Raw genomic sequence first — 19,058 nt, forward strand, 5'->3', positions numbered from 1 at the left:
GTGTTCGATCATACTGTGCTTTAAATTGCATCTGAAATATATATAATATATGGGGAAAGATGTGTGAATCATTACGCAACGAGTTCACAATTGTTTTAGGTATGCCCGTTAGCGCTATGACGGAGCCCGGTCGCAAAAATGGCCATGAGAGGGGCACGAGTCGCTATTCGGCTTGTCCCGGAATAACACGAGTTGGTCACGAATGGAGATGAACATGTTATGCGGAAGTTCTGTCTGTCTGGCTGTTTGGCTGGCTGGCTGGTTGGTTGTCTGTCTATTTGTCTGACTGACTGTCTATCGAGCTAAACGGCGACAGAAAACACAAAGAAAGGGCTTAACACGTTGTACCCTTTTCGGGAATCGAACCCAGGTCTTCCGTGTGACGTGCTAACGTTTAACCACTAGGCTACCCCACCGTCCCAACTCGTGTCATTTCGGGACAACCCGAATCTGAAACATGTTTCAGATTACGGAAACATGCGAGTGGAGACGAATGCCCACCGTCCCCGATGACCAGTTAGAAACATTATGATGAAAGAAATTATGATTTGGCTGATGATGACGATTATGATAATGTGAGGGACGATGTGTTTAACATCAAGGAAAAACAAATATATACTGTCATAGACAACCATATGAAATAATTTAAACTATTCATCATCATCGTTGTCGTCGTCGCCAGAAACACCATTGTCGAATGAAAAATTAAAGTTGGAGACACACCATTTGGATGCCACGCCACCGACAGCACTAAATACCCCAGTGCACGTTTTTATTCGAAGTCAGTCGTGTGGAAACTCACTGCAGGATTCGTAGACAGTGGTAGGTCACTGGCCCGTGACGATGTTGTAGCTGTCGTTTTGTTGACGACATTACAGTCCGACACAGACACTCATCCAGCCTGTCTCGGTTCGTCTTTCAGCTGGCGGAAGGATATGGGTGGAGATGTGTTCATTTCAAAACTCATCATCCGTGAATTCTCAGGTTATTCCGAAACAAGCCGAATGGTCACGGAAAAGATCGAGATTGTTTATCGTGAATGTCAATCACTGGGTCGTCTGGTACTCGATTATTTACAGACCGCCGTCATATAGCTGGATTGTTGGTGAGTGCGGCGTAAAACAACAAACCAACCAACCACTACTACTACTACTACTACTACTACTTCGACGACGACTACAACTACGACATTGCTACTGATCGCCCATTCTCAGTGGATGAGTCAGATGAGATGATGTCATATGCCAGGACTAAAATTGACTGTTATTGTTCAAAGACGGCGTGGCTTGTGGCTCACGCTATCACGTTTTACTTTATCCAGTCTCCATTGTTATCAACCACCGTTTTACCGTGAAGATCCGGGTTAGAATAGGTCTTCAGCAACCCATCCTTGCCATAAAAGGTGACTATGCTTGTCGTAAAAGGCGACTAAAGGGATCGGGTGGTCAGGCTCGCTGACTTGGTTGATGCAGGTCATCGATCCCAATTGCGTGGATCGATGCTCATGATATCAGTCACTGGATTGTCTGGTCCAGACTCGATTATTTACAGACTGCCGTCATATAGCTGGAATATTGCTGAGTGCGGCGTTAAACAACAAACCAAACCAAAACCTAATCCAGTTGCCGTATTGTAGCTGAATTCTCGAACAATGTATCCGTACTAAAGGGAGACATTCAACTTCGTAGACCTGTCACTGGTTATAATAATAATAATAATAATAATAATAATAATAATAATTGCTCCCCTCGTGGTTTATTCAGCCTGCAGTGTTTTATTGTACGATAAACAACTCCCACTCGTCGTTTATTTCTGAAATAGTCATAATGTTACATATGCATTTCAGCAACCAAGTTCATTGTCAGTGGAACAAAATATGACGTCGTATTGGTGCATTGTTTTGATTAAAGCGATATGACGTCATAAAGTGATACCGCTGCGTCATGAGAACAGTTGGTTGACGTTGATGCAGTATCTTTGCCCCGTTCATGGTTCACGTTTTCGTGAATGGTTAAGATTGGATAAACGACTCGATTTTTCCCGCATATATATAATCTCAATTCATCATTGTTCTTCTCTAAATAGTGTTTTGATCCCAGATAAAGAAAACGATTCGTTAGTGTGTCGTTCATGTGTATTTCAAAGCCTGATAACCCTGTACCGACTCTATACTAAGTTTACAAAGCAGGTCCTGAAGCTCTAAACTCCACACACCGTGATTGCACAATCCTATTTCAGAGATACTCTTTACCAAAGTACTTTTCGTAGATTTGGAGAGTTCCTTTGAGAAGCTGTGGAGGCAAATAGCTGAATCATTCAGTTTTATTTCCATAAATTCAAAATACAAAATTGTGATCATGAATCAGAACAGTTGCACATGGATCATCAACGTTTGTTAATTCAATCCATATAACCATATATATATTTTCAAAATTGTGATCATGAATCACAATTTTTTCGTGCTTTCAAATTTCAACTGTCCTCTGTTTGCGCTGAATGACAACTTCGACTAATTGTTGTAAGGAATGTATCCCCGGCGCTCGGAGATACCCCCATCACGAGATACGGAACGATGTGGCTGCAGGTAGCCAGGTAAATTAGGTATGACAGGTAAATTTCCATCTTTAGAATATACCTCCTCGTTATCTGCCGCGTGATAACGAATTATTTTAAAAAGGTTCAGACTTGTGTTTCAAAGATACAACTATTAATTCTTATATATTAAAAACCACAGGCGTAATTTACAAATTTGATGTATTTGAAAAGAAAAACATGCGTGTGTTATATATGTATATACAAAGGTGTGTTTTCTGAGAGAGGGGAAATTGACAATAAAATACCAAAATCACGTTTCAAAATATGCTTTTGAGAGTTAATGTGCGAATTTGAGAAAAAAAATAGCAGAATCTACAAACCCCTGATTTATCTATTTGATTTTAGTTCTTTCTAAAATCTTTCATTTGAAATTTATAAGATCTACCTGAGCTTTTGTACTTATATTGGATAAAAAGTCGATTAAATGCTTCAGTTGTAACCTGACATTTACTAGACCGATACGAACACATTAGCGATTGGTTCGTTTAATTCACGAGTTTTCCTACATGACAGTTTAGAGCACTGCCTTTAAAGACCTGTCAAACTGGTTTCATCAGGGACTTACGAATCCACTGAATATGTGCAACCTTTTTCCTTAAGAACAAACGTCGTTATGCAAAGATTTTTCACAAATACATGATGCCGCTTGCTACTTAGCAACCATCAGACCATTTCATAAACAAAGACTGTACGAAACGCCTATGCTGTGTTAACCTCCTGATTGGCTGCAAACCGCACCCCCTCTTACATCGAGCCATCTTTCAAAACAGAAAACTTGTACAAATTCAACACTTTTGTATTTGATAATAGTCATAGTCAGCGCGCGCAGCTAGATTCTATAAAGAACAATATCCGCGCCAAAACGCTCGCGGCCTGAGTTAGATTGTGACCAATCAAATTCCTTCTGTCATATGGACGCGCATCCAAGGTGAGAGAGCTTTCGCATACAGGTGAAAGTTGGGTGGCGGACACGCATGTTACGCGGTGTACCCTCTCTGGACTGCGATTAGGTAGGTGTTGAATTTACACTGACAGACAGGTTGATATTCTTAGAGACAATTAAGCATCAGCAGTTAACTGTAATTACAGGTAGAGTCTGTTCTGTTTAATGATGGTGACACATCTCGCTCAGGTAGACATCGGCTCGGTCACTCTAGCTACAGGCAAACAACTTACCTGATAGTATTCACATGTGTGGTATGTATTTGAGGGGTATCCTCTGTAAATTGCAGTGCCTCTGACTAGCGATACTCGAAGGTGTCGATTCAAGAAGGGAGACAGTTTGTCACTCCTTTTCATTAAGTATCGCCTTTTCCCCAAAACTGTAGAATTGAATAGTTAAATGTAACCATTCGTAATAAATTCAGGACAAATTATTTTCCGATAAAATCATCTTTTTTATTACTTGATAGTTTATTGAGGCTTTAATCAAAATCATGCTCATAAATTATTATAACGTGTTTCGTTAAATGCATTGCTGTTTTGTTTGACTTTGAATTTTTATTAAACTGGCATATATTTTACATATGCGTTTAGATATGCGTTTAACACGTTCGGAACTGAAACACACACACATGTTTAGTTATTCACGTGTTTCCTATAGTTAGAAATTATTTTATAACGGAATTCTTCGTAAATGGACTAAACCTTCTACTTTCACTGTGCCTCTTTTATCGTTATTTCTGTATCACAAATGCAGATTAGAAAAATTCAAACGAATAATTATATATCATTTGTTATTACAATTAAGGCATTACGCTCGATCGTGTAGAGCAATAGAGTGTTATTCGGTTAAAATAACACTACCACCGGACAAATAGCCACTCATGTCTGTCTCGTGTCGACGAAGCTCTTTCATATTTAATTTCGTTTAAATCGTTTCATAACCATATGAACTATGACCATTCAAATAATCGTTTAAACTTGTTTAACCGAAGAAATATTCTTTATAACGAGGTACCATGTTAGGTCACATGGCCTCCTCGCTATAACGTCCGTTTATTGTAAAACCGACAATGAGTACCACTAAAAGCAGCAAGCTCTCCAATATGTTTCATGTTTATATGACACCATTGACAGTCTCCCGCTGCGGGCCTTTATTGTAAAATTGCCATAATTTGAATGCATGCCTGAGGCTATGGTATGAATAGACACATGCTTAACTTGAATGGAATGGTGGGTGGGGCCTATTTGGTACAACGTGGCCAGCGCTCTCCACCTGTCGACATAGAGGGACGAGAGAATACTAAGTTTAAAATTCAAACTGTTGAAATAAAATTCAAACCACTGAATACCATTAACAACCTGTATTCACCATCAGCCGTTTCTTGTACATGGTGCAGTTTTAGATATTTTGCATATAATTCGTGAGAATTGAAACAAATAATGTTTAAGAAAGTCATAGGTAGTTTAAAATGTGAAAGATATATTTTATTTTAATTAGTTTTTATGATAATTATATATTTTGGGGTAAATCTGGATTCATGCTATGTTCCATTGAATCACTGATATTTAATAATATAGGTATAAGTATTGAATTTTCCAATTTTACGTACTTTTCAGAACACGATTTTTATGTCCTATTAGTCAGATTTAATCACTAATATAGGATAAATTTACATGATACATATAAGTAATATATATTTCGCAGGTCACTAAGTGGTGAGTTATAATTAGGATATAATGTTTAGAACAGGGTTTTGTATTTTTCCGGAACACTAAGAACCATCGGCAATACCGGAAGCGCTCGTTAAATATCCAACATCATTATCATCATCATCAACTACGAACCATTCAAAACAATTTGAACTCGAAATTATCCAAAAAAGTGTTCTGAACCATCGACCGCATCAACAAAACGCCCCATGGACAGAAAACTGATTTATGACAAACCATTTACAATCCTCATTTTTTGTAATACTAAAACAAATAATATCACGCCAGATGTGACTTTTTAAACTCCTTTGCCATAAATCCAAATACTTTTACAACTTTACGTTTTTTTATGTCAATGCAACCTGGAAAATGACATGCGTATTTAGAGAAGTCTAATTTAGTTGACTTCTAAACAAGACAATTAAAGTGTGAAGTGATATTAATCCTTTATACGTCTTGATTCCGTGGTGTACAACATCACCGATCTGACCAAAGGAATATTCAGAATACATTCACATCATAACGTATCAAGTGTGAAGCACAGAAACCATGCAAGAGCGTAACTGGAGGTGATGTTTGTTCCAAACAATGTAACCAATGCTACGGGTATAAATCTATGTGCACTGAATATGTATATTTTGTTCAGTTAGATTTGCGTAGAATGCGATGATGATGATGATGATGATATGTATATTTTGTTAAGTTAGATTTGCGTAGAATGCGATGATGATGATGATGATGATGATGATGATAGGTATATTTTGTTCAGTTAGATTTGCGTAGAATGGGATGATGATGATGATGATGATATGTATATTTTGTTAAGTTAGATTTGCGAAGAATGGGATGATGATGAGGTTAATCATAAGTTGTTTAGTTAAATTTGCGTAGAATGCTATGATGATGATGATATTTAGTGCAACCCTTTATCCAAATAAACCAAATCTTCGAGAAAAATGATCGTTCATTTGACAATGTCAGTGTAGGCATACATATTGTATATGATTTTTTGAAATAATTATGAATGGTTTTACAGCCAGGAACACAACCATTGTGTTGTGTGAATCTCTTGATTGTGATTCCGCAACTTGTTAAAAAATCAGGTTCTAGTGTGACTATTTCCGAGTGTACGGTACTGGTTGGTACCATGGGGATATGGCCCATTCATGGTCGTTTTTATGACCAAATAGAGTTCCCGTTGTATTGTGAAATTGACACCTTTCAAATCCCCACTAAGTGACGTACGTTGTACATTTCAGACTCAACCGGCCGACGCCATAACAGGATGTTCCTAATGAAACAGTGGGCGTGGCTTCGGCGGCTTGAAAGAGACAGTGATCGTGAAATTGACACGTTTCGGTGTGGACAAGTCACGTGATTATTGAGGAAATCTGTTTTGAACTTTGAAAACCACGAATGGTGTGCCTCAAGTCATTAATACATTCTTTTCATTAGCTTTGACCAGCCGTAAATGTAAGTGGGGCATTTCTATCATAGGTGTGGTGTATTGTTAAGCGTTTAGCACATATGGGTGGATTCATTTCGGACGGAATTTGAGGGAGGGATTGACACTTACGAGGATTATTGAAGAATTAACTCCGCTAATTACAGTCACATTTTTTCTACTTGAGTACAAGTACAAAGAATTCAGACAACTATTTTAAGGGTGATGGATAATTAGAATTGTCCTGGAAATAGAATCACTATTTAATGTCACTTAAAAGATTAGTAGCGTATAGGTAGGTTAGTGAATGTTTTGTGCGATTTGGGTAATTCATTTTATCGCGGTTTGTGTGAACGAATATAGAACGGTGGTAGTTGAAGCCGCGTGAGAGCAACAAGGCAATATAATGGGTGTTACCGATGAAGGGGGATCTCCAGGGTCGTGTTTAGGGGGCGGTAAAGATGGTTGGTTGGGATGCGGGTGAGGAGGCAAGTGACGTCGGACCTGCCCAATATCTGTTTGAAACCGGATTTGTTGTGGTTAGTAACAGGTAGATAATAAATGAACTTTCGTATGTGGAGTATTTTTCATTTGGTATACGCTTAACACAATCCGTACGTTATCTAAGTACAGATATATACGAACAAATGTTTGGAAGACACACTGTGTTGATTTCGATGTGGCAGTCAGTGTGTGAAATGCTGAATACCAAACCGAAATGGTTGGCTTCCAGATAGGTTGTGCGTGTGAATCTGTTTTAGATAGCGTCGGAATGGTTGTTGTTTAATATCGCACTTTGAATATCCATGTACGCTAGTCAAGGAGTAGTGTGTTTCCTGTACAATGTTGTGATTCCAGTCACAACGTATCACCATGCGTTGAAACTTACATTAGTTAATATTATATTATCTAACATGTATTACTTTAGAACTGCTTTTGTCTCGTGGCTTGTCCTAGCGAACGAGTCTTCACATTTATGCCTCATATCCTGCGAACATCATCGATTTCGTTGTGTCGTCACATTGAAAAAGGGCAAAGCAAGACGTTTATTTCACATTTGAAAGTCCATGGGTGTTTTGGCTGGGCTTCGAGAGGTTATGTGTTATACTTGATGCAAAATGATGTTTGCCGTTGACATTCAATATAACACTATTATGTTGCTATTAGTAGTGGTAATTTTGGACGAACTTGGACAAGGTGTCAATTATTTGCGCTTAACGCATTGCTGGCAAGCCATGAGGAGTTATCTCCCATTCATTGCTCATGGGGTCGCCTTTCAGTTATTGATCAGTGTCGTCCGCTGTGGGCATTCGCAGGGACCCATTCTTAGTTATCTGGAACTAATGTTGTCGTCTCGCCATGTGGTAGTACCAAACATTGTCTTTTTTAAAATTAATTGTAATAAAATGGTTATAATTATAATGACAGATCCGGGTAACTATTTTCTTTTGATTTTTTTTTTATAAGCAATCGTTATGTATATGGAGAATTCTATTTGTGCTTCACATTCCTGCTACGTCATGTTGAGTCTAGTCGGTATTTATGTTCTTTGATCATGGCATGGATCACTGATCATATCCGATTGATCACCTTTCATGATTAAATATTCAAGAGGCTTTTGGGATATGGTCGAAGTGGGAGTTCTGTAACCAATGTAAACTAGATATAACATATGATATGTGATTGGTTGATGTTTCAACGTTTTAACCAATGGAGACCGAGCTTACAAAATTACGACGCCATACTTAGTGTTTACATATTTCCAAGGCGCTCAGCTTCAAAACAAAGCACCTTCCCGGTGTGTATCCCGTCAGTAATATTCGCTCAATCACAAAACACTCCACTTGCTACTGATAAATCCATGGAATGTGGTGACATAGACATTGACTTGGTCCATCAGACTGGACAAAAACTCGCATGTGAATATGCTTCTAGATCTGACACAATCCAGAAAGGTCTCACCAGTTGTCACTGATGTTGACAAAATGGCTGAACGTGAGAGAGAGACATGTGACATTTTACCACCAACCATGCCAATTGAGTCAAAGAAAAAGCCTACATTTTCTAAAAGTTCTAATTCATTCGTCATTGACTGGGGGGAACCAAAACAAACAAGCCTTCAAGATGCCTTCTTAAAATTTCAAAAAGATCGACAGGTAAGAACGTGAATGAGAAATTGGATTTTGAGTGTTCGACAGTAGAGGTAGACCTGCTAGTTTCAGGTAGTAGGCCCATGTTATTGTAGTCCATTACCAGTGTCACATACTTTGGACGTTTCAGTTTAACACAATTGCCATAAGCCTGCAGCCGTTTTTATTACCCAAATGTCAATAAAATAATTCTCCATAAGTCAAAACATAACGTGCTTACCTGTAATAAGGAATCTTTTAGGTACAATTTGATGTTACATTATGAATATATGGCTGATTGGGTTTATAAGCATAACATATTGAAAAAAACGTGTTAGAATTGGACATAAGTGATCCACTTACAACATGTATGAGATATAACTAGTTGGAAAAGCATATAAGCAAATCCATTCACGTAGTAATACCAACGTATCTGGGATAAATTTTGTATGGAGCAAGCCCAGGTTTAACCTACACTAATGGTTTATCTGACCATAGGGGCAATTCCTTTGTATCTGTTTGGTTTTGAGCGATAACGAAAGATCATAATTTATCACCATTACTTAATTCCCTTCTTATCTCCCAGTAGGAGACAGCTTACTGAAGATACTTTGAAGGTCATTCCACAATATGTAGCAGCTTCAAACATGTGGCCGAATAATGAGACAGTCGCTATTATAATATTTACCAGATGTTTCAAATGTATAATGTTATATTTTCGGTAAAATTAATATTTACCAACAAAGTTCATTCAAGTTGTATTTTGGGTTACTTGTATCACGTCGGTAATTGGTTGCGACACTGATGTAAAATAATACATACAATCTGAGATTAAGAAAGTCAAACTAGTTTAAAAGGCATGACTACTTTTTTAGGGGTAAGTTTTCTTATCAAAGACTTGAAGCACTTTAATTTGATAAATCTCCAGGGGGAGAACATGAAAAAAATGTCATTGAAATATGATCAATTTTAATATATTGAAACACCGTAAATGTTGATTTGGTATGATAAGATAGAGAACAGGTCCTTGCCAATAAGCTTGCAAAGCCCCTAGCAAATTTGATTGCTATCAAAGCTGTTTCCAATTCATGACTTATCAAAGCAAGATAAACAAACAGATTTATTTATCTCGGTCGTGAGGAGAATTAAGTAGGTTTGATTCGTGTATTGAACTGAATACATTGACATATGCATTCTTGTCTGATATGGTGGCTTAGCTGGTGTCGACTCCAAGTCGGGAACTTGCTGTCTCATACATTGTTAAACACATAACAGTGCAGGTGCTTCATTGATTAATGCGATTTATTGGATCTCGCGGAATTTGCTTATTCTGGGAATGTGACGAGGCCATCTTTCTTTATATCATCAATACAGTTTTTACATAGTGGATACCATTAAAGATTTACTTTTTCATTAGGAAACTGGTTAAAAATATTCTCTTGTGGCTGTTTTAATCTTGTTTGTACACAAGTGCATGACATCATCTTTAACTAACTGACATTATTTTAACACACTTTGGCTTGATTGGATTTATTAACTTTTTCTTTAAATAAATTGTGGTAGCATGAGTTTAGATGTCTTTTACAATGAAGGGTATGATTGTTCACAGAGTAAATAGGTTATGTTTAATTATCTGTCTTGGTGTTGTGTGTTAAGCATGGTGTTATGATTTAATAGCATATTGAGGTTTATTATTGTGAGAAAGCTCAAGTTTCGGGCCATAAATTTCATGTGCTTAGTAATAGTTTATTAAAATGAAGAGAAGATTAATGAGTAGCTTTAGGTGATAAGTGATGGGTTGTTGAATGTCAGAACAAAGTTGCAATGGAAAAAAACGTTTGTAATTCAATAGACTTTGCTTGATGAGTGCAGAGAGTTTCATGTGCCGAGTAATTGAAAAATACTGCCATGCTTCAGTGTTAGAGATAAAAAGTGAACGGAGTGGCCCCAAATGCCTCCTCCCGTTTATGTGGTTCCTATGGAAACCAGTGCCATCACATCATATCGTCAGAGCAAAGTTTATCCCTGTAACCAGGTAACAGCCATTATAAATCCAGCCTTTATTGGCGTGATAGGTGCACATCCCAGGGACTTGGGTAACCGTTCATATTGGAATGTGTAGTAGTTGTGTAAATTAGGTCTGCTGGCTTGATGGTGGGTTGACGTAGGTCTGATCTGACACAGCGTTTCTGTGCGGCGGAGGGCATGTGGTCGGGGGAAGGTAACACTAGCAGTCGGGACACTGGCTTTGCAGGCAGACGAGGCCAGATTAGATGGCTGGCAAATATTGACGAACAGAAAGGCATACACCGCTAGCTGGTTACTGAATCCTTGTGACCGCTATGCAATGTGACCTTTTTACAACTTTTTTACCTACGTGGCTAGTGATCTACTGAAGAGTAGCATTAAGGCATTCAGGCACGTCCCTGTGGAACAGGTTTTGGCTCATCAAGCAGGTTGAGCGACCCTTCAAGGGAACAAGGCTGTAAACTTTGTAAAGGCAGACTATAGAAAGGTCAGGCCGCTCGCTGATTGAGTTGCTTGGCCAGGCTTTGTCAACAGTCAATGGATGAGCGAGCGAATAGCTCCCGGTTTTCCTTTTCATGTGAGAGAGTGTTGGTTTGACTACCCTCTAAAGGTGCGGTTCAGTAGGGATTGGCGAAAGAGGGCCGCTACGTTCCAGGATTTAAGCATCCACACAATGACTTGTGGTTATTCTGGTCGATGTGTTGCGAGTCGGAAGGTCGGGAGAGGAGCCCAGTGGCCCGCGCGATGCACCGAGACGTGGGAGAGTCGACTGCCCTCACAAACCAGTTTTTAGTCGTATGGAAGCTGTCATTAACGGCCTCTTGGGTATAAATTTAGAAAGCGGATTCGGGATACGTCAGTTAGAACAAGTTGGCTATGTTGGTCGTTCCCCTGTCGTTGGGTTAGATTGGTATTCAAGCGAGGATTTGCTGGGCTTGGGAGTTGTGTTGTTGCCAGTGACATTTTTCTAGGGAGTTACATTTGAATTTGAAGATTGATTTTTTCCCGAGGAAGTTGTGTTGGACCTCTCCTTTGTTCGGTCACACATGGATGACGGTGAGCGCTGTAGAGGAAAGCTACTCGGGATGATTATCCCAGATCAACATAGTTTGTGTCCTTTGTCTCGCAGTCTGTTCAGGGATTTCATACAGGGATACTGCCATTGAGAATTTAGTGTATACTACTTCGACCACTGCTTAAATATTTGTCGCTGGAGATAGACTCAAGCTTTGCACTCGTGGCCTTCCTCACGCCTAACAGAACAGCACATCAACTTTCGTACGTGTTCACTTTCGCCTGGCTACGTACGTATGTCACCGCTACGCACTCGGAGATGCCCGTCGCGGCAGGAATGGTGAGAACAGTCTAGGTTCTGGCGCCATCTTACCTAACAGCATTAGACTGGTTACCACTACTCTAATACTGTCAGGTAAAGATGTCTACAGAGCTTATTAACCAACATTTATCGTCATTCAACAATCGTTCTCTGCAAAAACCTCGGGCTCCCCACAGCTCTCTTGTCTTGGCTACAAAGTCAAACGGCTATGCTGCTTGTTCTTGCTTTTCTGTTGTTCGCACTGCAGCTAATTCTTTTGTGCACCTTTATTGTCAGTACATTTGCATTGAGCAGACTTTTTAACATAAGTTCAAATTTTGCTTCAGAATGACCATTTTGCTTGGAAAAAAATATTTTCATGTTTTCAAAATTTACAATTTTAGCCCTTATACCATCCTTTGTGTGAGTATGAACATTTTGTTTGTAATGATGTTTTTATTTTGTTTATTTCATGTCAGATAAAAACATTCTCTTTGTTATTGATGTTTTGAAAGAGTATATCATGAGCATGGCTTTACAGATAGTAATCTGACAGTTGATGATGAATTTTCCTTATGAAACAGTCATAATTTATTTCATGTACATATCATTATACTGTGACTCATGACATTCGTGACTAAAAGGGCTTGTCTTCGTAGCTATTTCAATCAATCACACATTTGTCAAATTAGGATAGTTACATATTTTCGTTAGTAATGTTCAGTATGAACATATTTCTGAATTTTCTGAACTTTGATGTGGTACATGTGTTTTATATTTTAAGAGAAGTTTAACTTTAACAAAGAGAATGTTTAGAATTTAGAAAAAAAGCAGAAAAATTAGTTTAAAATTTTTTAATTTTTGAAATATTTAATTAAATATTACCTGCTCAATATTATCAAGTATCTGACAATAGAGTGCCTGCATTTTTAATTATTTAGTAAGTAACATGTCATTCTTTACTGATAAAGTAGCAGTCGCTTCAGTGGGGAGCCGAGGAAGGATTCAGGAGAAATCAGAGATGGAATTTGACGATGGCTTGAGGCAGACTGAGGCTAACGAAGGAGGCTAACGAGATGCTAATGAGGTGAGGTACCCAGAACACAGGGGCAAGACAGGTGTTAATCACAATCTGTCTTCCTACAGTGACTGGTGGGGCCCACCGATTACACCCCGCCCTCAGTCTGAGACTGATTCCTGGAACTGCTGGATTGGAACCTAGCTTTAGAAGCCCTGATTAGTTAAGATTTATTGCACTTGGTAATTGTTCTGTTGTGGTCGGGTTGACTTGTGGGGACCAAATCTCTTGGTGTGTGGATTATAACAAGAAGCAGAGGAAAGGCATCTGTCCCGCTCACATCTTTACATGGAAATATTTGACAATTGACTTGGATATTGTTTAAGTTTACTTGTTGTAAAGATACCGAAAAAATTGTTGTTTTGTTTTTTTAAAGTTTGCTGGATGAAATTAACTTGCTTTTTTGTAATACTGAAATGTCAGTTGAAAGTTCTTGTTAAACAGTGTGAATTAAGGTTGGTATTTTATTCTTTATTGAAATACAGTGTAAGGGTTATAAAACAATTGATCTGTAATGTGTGTTTTTTCATAAAAGCTAAACAATGTGTCGTTTTTTAATAGAGATTGACATGTTATGTTTGGCTTTCAGTTTAAAAATTGACAAAACGGGTAAAATTGACAAAATGGATCGTTGTCAGTTGTGTTTGTTTTGCGAAACATCTGTGTCCCTATAGCCAGTGATAGGACTCTTTCACAATTCAGGATGGTTTTTACATGTCTATTTCATTATCCCAGATGGTAGACATAGTTTGATTGCCTATATAACTCAATACCCGATCACTTACTTTTGACTGGTTTTGTGACATTGTTCTCGTGTATGTATCTGAACTGCCATTTTGTTAACTACAGGAGAACCATGTCATGTCAATGTTATGAGCCATGGCATGCCAGTGAGCACCCTGCTCTAGATCATGAACCCATATCAGTAACCAAGAGGAATTGTATGACTTGAGAGCCTGTCAAACTGAGCTGATCACCACAGCGATGTAGACTATGCACTGTAAGTGAGGACTTGATGATTAGCTGTGTCTGAGAAACGGCCAAGTACCTCCCCTGCCCAGCTAGATGGCTGGGGCGATAGTCACACTATTGTCTGACTGTCTTTAGCCCAACAACCCTCAAAGGTTTGTAGCTCCTTCCCTATTGTGAACACGATTCGGACATACCCCCCACCTCGTCTTCCAGCACTTAGCCAGGAGTTAATGTCCCAAACGTATGACACATTACCTGAGCCACTTGTCCCAGGTCACTGTTCAAAGATCTGTATTGTATTGGACTAATGTAAGCTAATGACCTTACCATTTGGATCTATGTGTTGTATACTACATACCTTAGGACCTAGTCTGGTCCACATCCAAACCTCAGTCCTAGGCTATATCCAAGATATCCTTACTTAACATCTATATGCAGTGCTCAAAATTAAGTGTCTTTTTAGATTTGCTAATGTAGTATTGAATCTCGGGACCCCAAAATCTTCAGTGTTACCAAAGGGTTATGAAAAGGACCTGATCACTTTCATGCTTAATTTCAAATACTGATATTTAGGCAGAATGTCTGAGATCCTTATCCAATGTGAAGGTCATATATATTGCAAATTATTTGTTATCCTGGAACAATGTTGAATTCTGTCAGTAACACTTTAAAAAAATCTTGTTCTAAAATTCGTACCTGAACTCCTTTCCACCATTTTTGAATTAACTCTCACAGGCCACTTTTCCATGTCATGTGGTTATCGCAGCTGTTGAACCCAGGGCTCCTATCTCAGACCCTTTGTCCCCTGCCCCAGCATTTGCCTGATGCTCTTGATCCCACCGCCCACTGTGGAGTCCATAGCAGTCTTTCCAATCATTCAGCCATTGTAACAACGACTGCATTATCTTTTCAAGATTTTACCAATTTGGGCTGTTTATTCTCAGATCACCAAACAATACTGGTTTGTCCTCCCAGCAGACCTTTGTCACCAAACCCTCCCATTCCCCTTCCCCCCTCTCATCCATCTCCACCCACCCCTTCACTGACCAGAGAGGGTGTTCACTTGGGAGTCACCCCCCACCTGCCTTCTGAGCACTCTTCTACCATCCAGCAAGAGACAACAGAGTGATTTACCTTGATGAAGTGGACACAATGACCGCCCCACTCTCTCCTGACCACAAAGCTGATTTACCCTCGCTGTGGTGACACAATAGCCACCCCACCCTCTACTGACCACAAAGGTGATATACCCTGACCCTGGTGGACACAATGACCGATCTGAAGTTATCCTAATGTCCATCGAGCCCCCAGGTGATTAGGTACAGTACTACGATAGTAGCTGGAAAACCTGTCCACCTGAATCTTAATGACTGCCAAGTAATTAGTCCGTGTTCGTCAGTCTTGGTTCACGTAGCGAATACCCAGGAGATTGATTTTATGGTAATGATGACATGGACACTGGGCCAGGCATGCTTATTGGACAACCCTTGTATGGCACGGGAGAAAGATTAGACTGAAGTAAGCCTCTTTTCTCCTTATCACAATGGCCAATAATAATGGTATTTGTCAGTACTCAAGGTTGAATATTTTGCCTATTATTTCAACTCATAAAACCACCTGGAGGGCGGCCATTATGTGCATAGATAAAGGCATTCAGATATTGCTATTTCAAGGCTTTCTCAGTTGTATTGTATTGTCACCATCTGGGTTCAAATGTATGCCATAAATATCCCTAATTTATATGTCTTAACACTGTGGAATAATATTTGCATTAATTGATATCAAGAAACTGGTATGGATAGTATTGATCCTTTCTGTTGAAGCATAACTCTTCCTAAATTGGACAATATGTAAAACCGCTACTGGAATTGTTTCATATAAAATTTCATATAAATCCTCTCGCTTCGACCGTAAATAACGAACTGTGCATGCAGGGAACGTTCATTTGACAACTTCTGTTAAAACGTAAAAACGTTCGTTCCGGTTTGGGGACCCAAATACTGCAGTCTACCCAAATTTGAATGGTAAACATATTTGTTATAGGAATATCTGGACAGATATCGATATGAACTGATGCTACAAGATTTATGATGTTTATTCTTGTCACACTCAGAACCTCAAAAATATTTCTGTACTCAGGATTTGAATTCAACATTGATCTGCTAAAGGATGTTTTTTCGATAATCAACAAATTGCAAAGGACTCAATCTAATTTCCAGACAGTATTCACAAGGCAGGTGAATTTTAGACTTGTCCCAGACTGTAAAACATGCCGTCAGTTTGACCCTGTTAGGCAACCAAGCATCTGATCAGTGATGTATAAACTACAGCAAGCTTTGCCAAGCTAACTCCGGCAAGCTCACTGGATCTTTGAGAACAGTTGTGAAATACCTTGTCGTGCGTGACTAGAGCTTATTACCTGGAACGAGAAATATCTGTGTCAGAGAGCTACAGCCAGCTCTCAACCAGTTTAGCCCTTAGAAGTCGGTAGCAGTGTTAGGAGACCATCAGTGATAGATGGACAGAAAGGGTCTTTTGAAAAGATTTTGAAATGATCCCAGTAAATCTCATTCTAACATAATGGCCGAAAGAGATTACAGCTGATTTTTGGACTTGTGTGAATTATATCTGAGGGAGGGAATATTAGCAGTGTTAGATACTAATTGGGTCCCAGGGTTTTGGCTTTGTATTTGAAACTAGGGACCCCTTAAATCCTGAATTTTTTATGTTAGAGTTATGGCTAGGACTCATTTGACCGTTCATGGTGAATTTGAAAATCAGTGTTAGGCTGATAATGTTGTGGATATCTAATTCTTTAATTGGATTACAGAAGGACTTTTGGGGACATAATTAAAAGTAAAAATTATTTAAATGAATAGTTAAGAGTTTCCATGGTGTTTTAAAAGTGCTAAAAATGTTGTATCAGAATTTAATATAAAATTCAAAATACATTTATGGTCATATCAAGCATGGTTAATAATTATATCCCAACAAATAATATTGCAAAGAACAGGAACCTGCTTAATTTGTAATGTTCAGTGTTTGAAATCTAACTTTGTAAGCAAATCATCCTTGTCATAACCCTGATGTTATAACTGTATGATTTAGGAGTCCCTTGTACAAAAGCAGGGTTAGAAGCTAACAGTTTTTGTCCTCTAGTCCTTATAATGATAACATATAGCAAAACCCTTAAAATGGGCCAATTTCTACTAGTCCTTACCTTAAGTATTGGGCAGTTTGGTAAGGACTACAGGACTAGTGCCAATTTCTAATGCTGAAAAGCAGTAAATCTCAAGGAGCCAGGAACCCCTATAAATTTCTAATTCTGCTGTGCAAACTGTTTCTGTCTGACTTCTATTTTAATATAGGTTCATGATAGATCTAAGGGTGAGGGATGAATATTGGGCTCTGACTTTCGTTGGGTGAGCTCCTTAAACATCCTGATGTTGAGATAGTGCAATTAAAAATTGGTATATTGTAAGACATTGGGGGTTCAGTTAGGGTCATGTAATGTGTTTTGACTTTGTGGATTCTGATAGTGTTTGGCATATATTTCAGTCGACTGTTAGTTTCAGTTTGCATGTAGTCCTTTTTGATTGTGTGTGTATCTGTGTTTGAGGAGGATTGAGTGAAAATGATATATGTTTAGTTTCGTTACAGCTGTGCTGTAGAGTATTGTTGAGTTGTTGAACAATGTGATATTGGTTGGTAACATGGCTTGGATTGGAATTTGAAGAATGTCAACAGTAAAGAAAGATTTGAAGCTTTTGAAAAAAGTGTGTTCAAGTATTCAAGATATTCAAAGTTAATATTTTCCAGTTGTATTTTGAAACATCAGTACTGCTTCACATTGATTACCTACTTTTTTCAGTGTTATTTGATGGATTTCAAATTCATTTATCCATTTCAAGTGTTTATTCACAGGTATGTAACAATAGAAATGGCGTTTTCATGGCCCCTACCTCAAAACTTTTGTAGGGTTTTAAGGTGAACAATTTTGCAAGTTGGATTTTAGTAGGGTTTTAAATTGAACAAGTTGGAGCAGGTGGTTGACATGAAAAGGTTACTATGTAAAAGTGAAAAAAGATGTTTATACCACACCTGATTTTATGATTTTACCGGCAAGTTTTGGTGACACTTTAAAGATCGGCGTGTTATCAGATCAAGGGGCATGTCCTGAGGGTTAGATTTATGATTAGGATATGCAGTGACTCAGTTATACCAGGGCTCAAACAGGATGGGATACGTACAGGATCTTGCTACTCATCTTCAGTGAACAAGTGAAACAAGTTATAGCATATTTTGCATTTTTGTTGAAAGATGAAATAATTGAAATAAATTCATGATCAGATGTTTGAGGGTTTAGTCATGTTTTAATCCTGCATAACTTTCAATATCTCTATCAGTGAGTTTATTGTAGTTTTGATAATGACAATAATTTGTCAAATAATATTTCTTTTATGGCTTAAAGATGCATGTGTACAGAATTAATTTAAATATCATGAACTTTTATCTGATTATGATTTGACAATATCCAGTTAAATATAAAGACATCGGAAACAAAATTCATGAGTTGAGTATTTTGATGGTTAAGAATTAAATTTTGTTTCCCCATCATTCTCAATTTTGTAATACTTGTCTTCTTAGTTTCTCTATTTTTCATGAGTATGAATATTTGATGTGCGAATCCAGTAGTTTGTGTATTTACGAGACCGGCCTGATCAAACAAATCTTCTGCCCATCTTGTTTCGACGTGGAGTGAGCTCACATTGTTGGTTATGCCCTGTTGAAAGACTAACTAGGAGTTCGGCTTGGAAGCCCAGGTATAAAGAACCAGATCAG

The 19,058-nt window shown here is 38.4% G+C and overlaps 1 protein-coding gene across 1 annotated transcript in view; it reads left to right on the top strand.

Annotated features, from left to right (window-relative positions):
* The first annotated feature begins 8,302 nt into the window (after positions 1–8,302).
* LOC139471814 (uncharacterized) overlaps positions 8,303–19,058 on the top strand; it is a 125,976-nt gene continuing 115,220 nt past the window's right edge. Inside the window, exon 1 of the mRNA XM_071254311.1 lies at positions 8,303–8,850. Coding sequence (XP_071110412.1) covers positions 8,620–8,850 — 231 coding nt within the window. The 5' untranslated portion in view covers positions 8,303–8,619. The remainder of the gene's footprint in view (positions 8,851–19,058) is intronic.

Source organism: Haliotis cracherodii, unplaced genomic scaffold (genome assembly GCF_022045235.1).
Source record: "Haliotis cracherodii isolate W230 unplaced genomic scaffold, xgHalCrac1.p SCAF_23, whole genome shotgun sequence".
NCBI classification, from domain to species: domain Eukaryota; kingdom Metazoa; phylum Mollusca; class Gastropoda; order Lepetellida; family Haliotidae; genus Haliotis; species Haliotis cracherodii.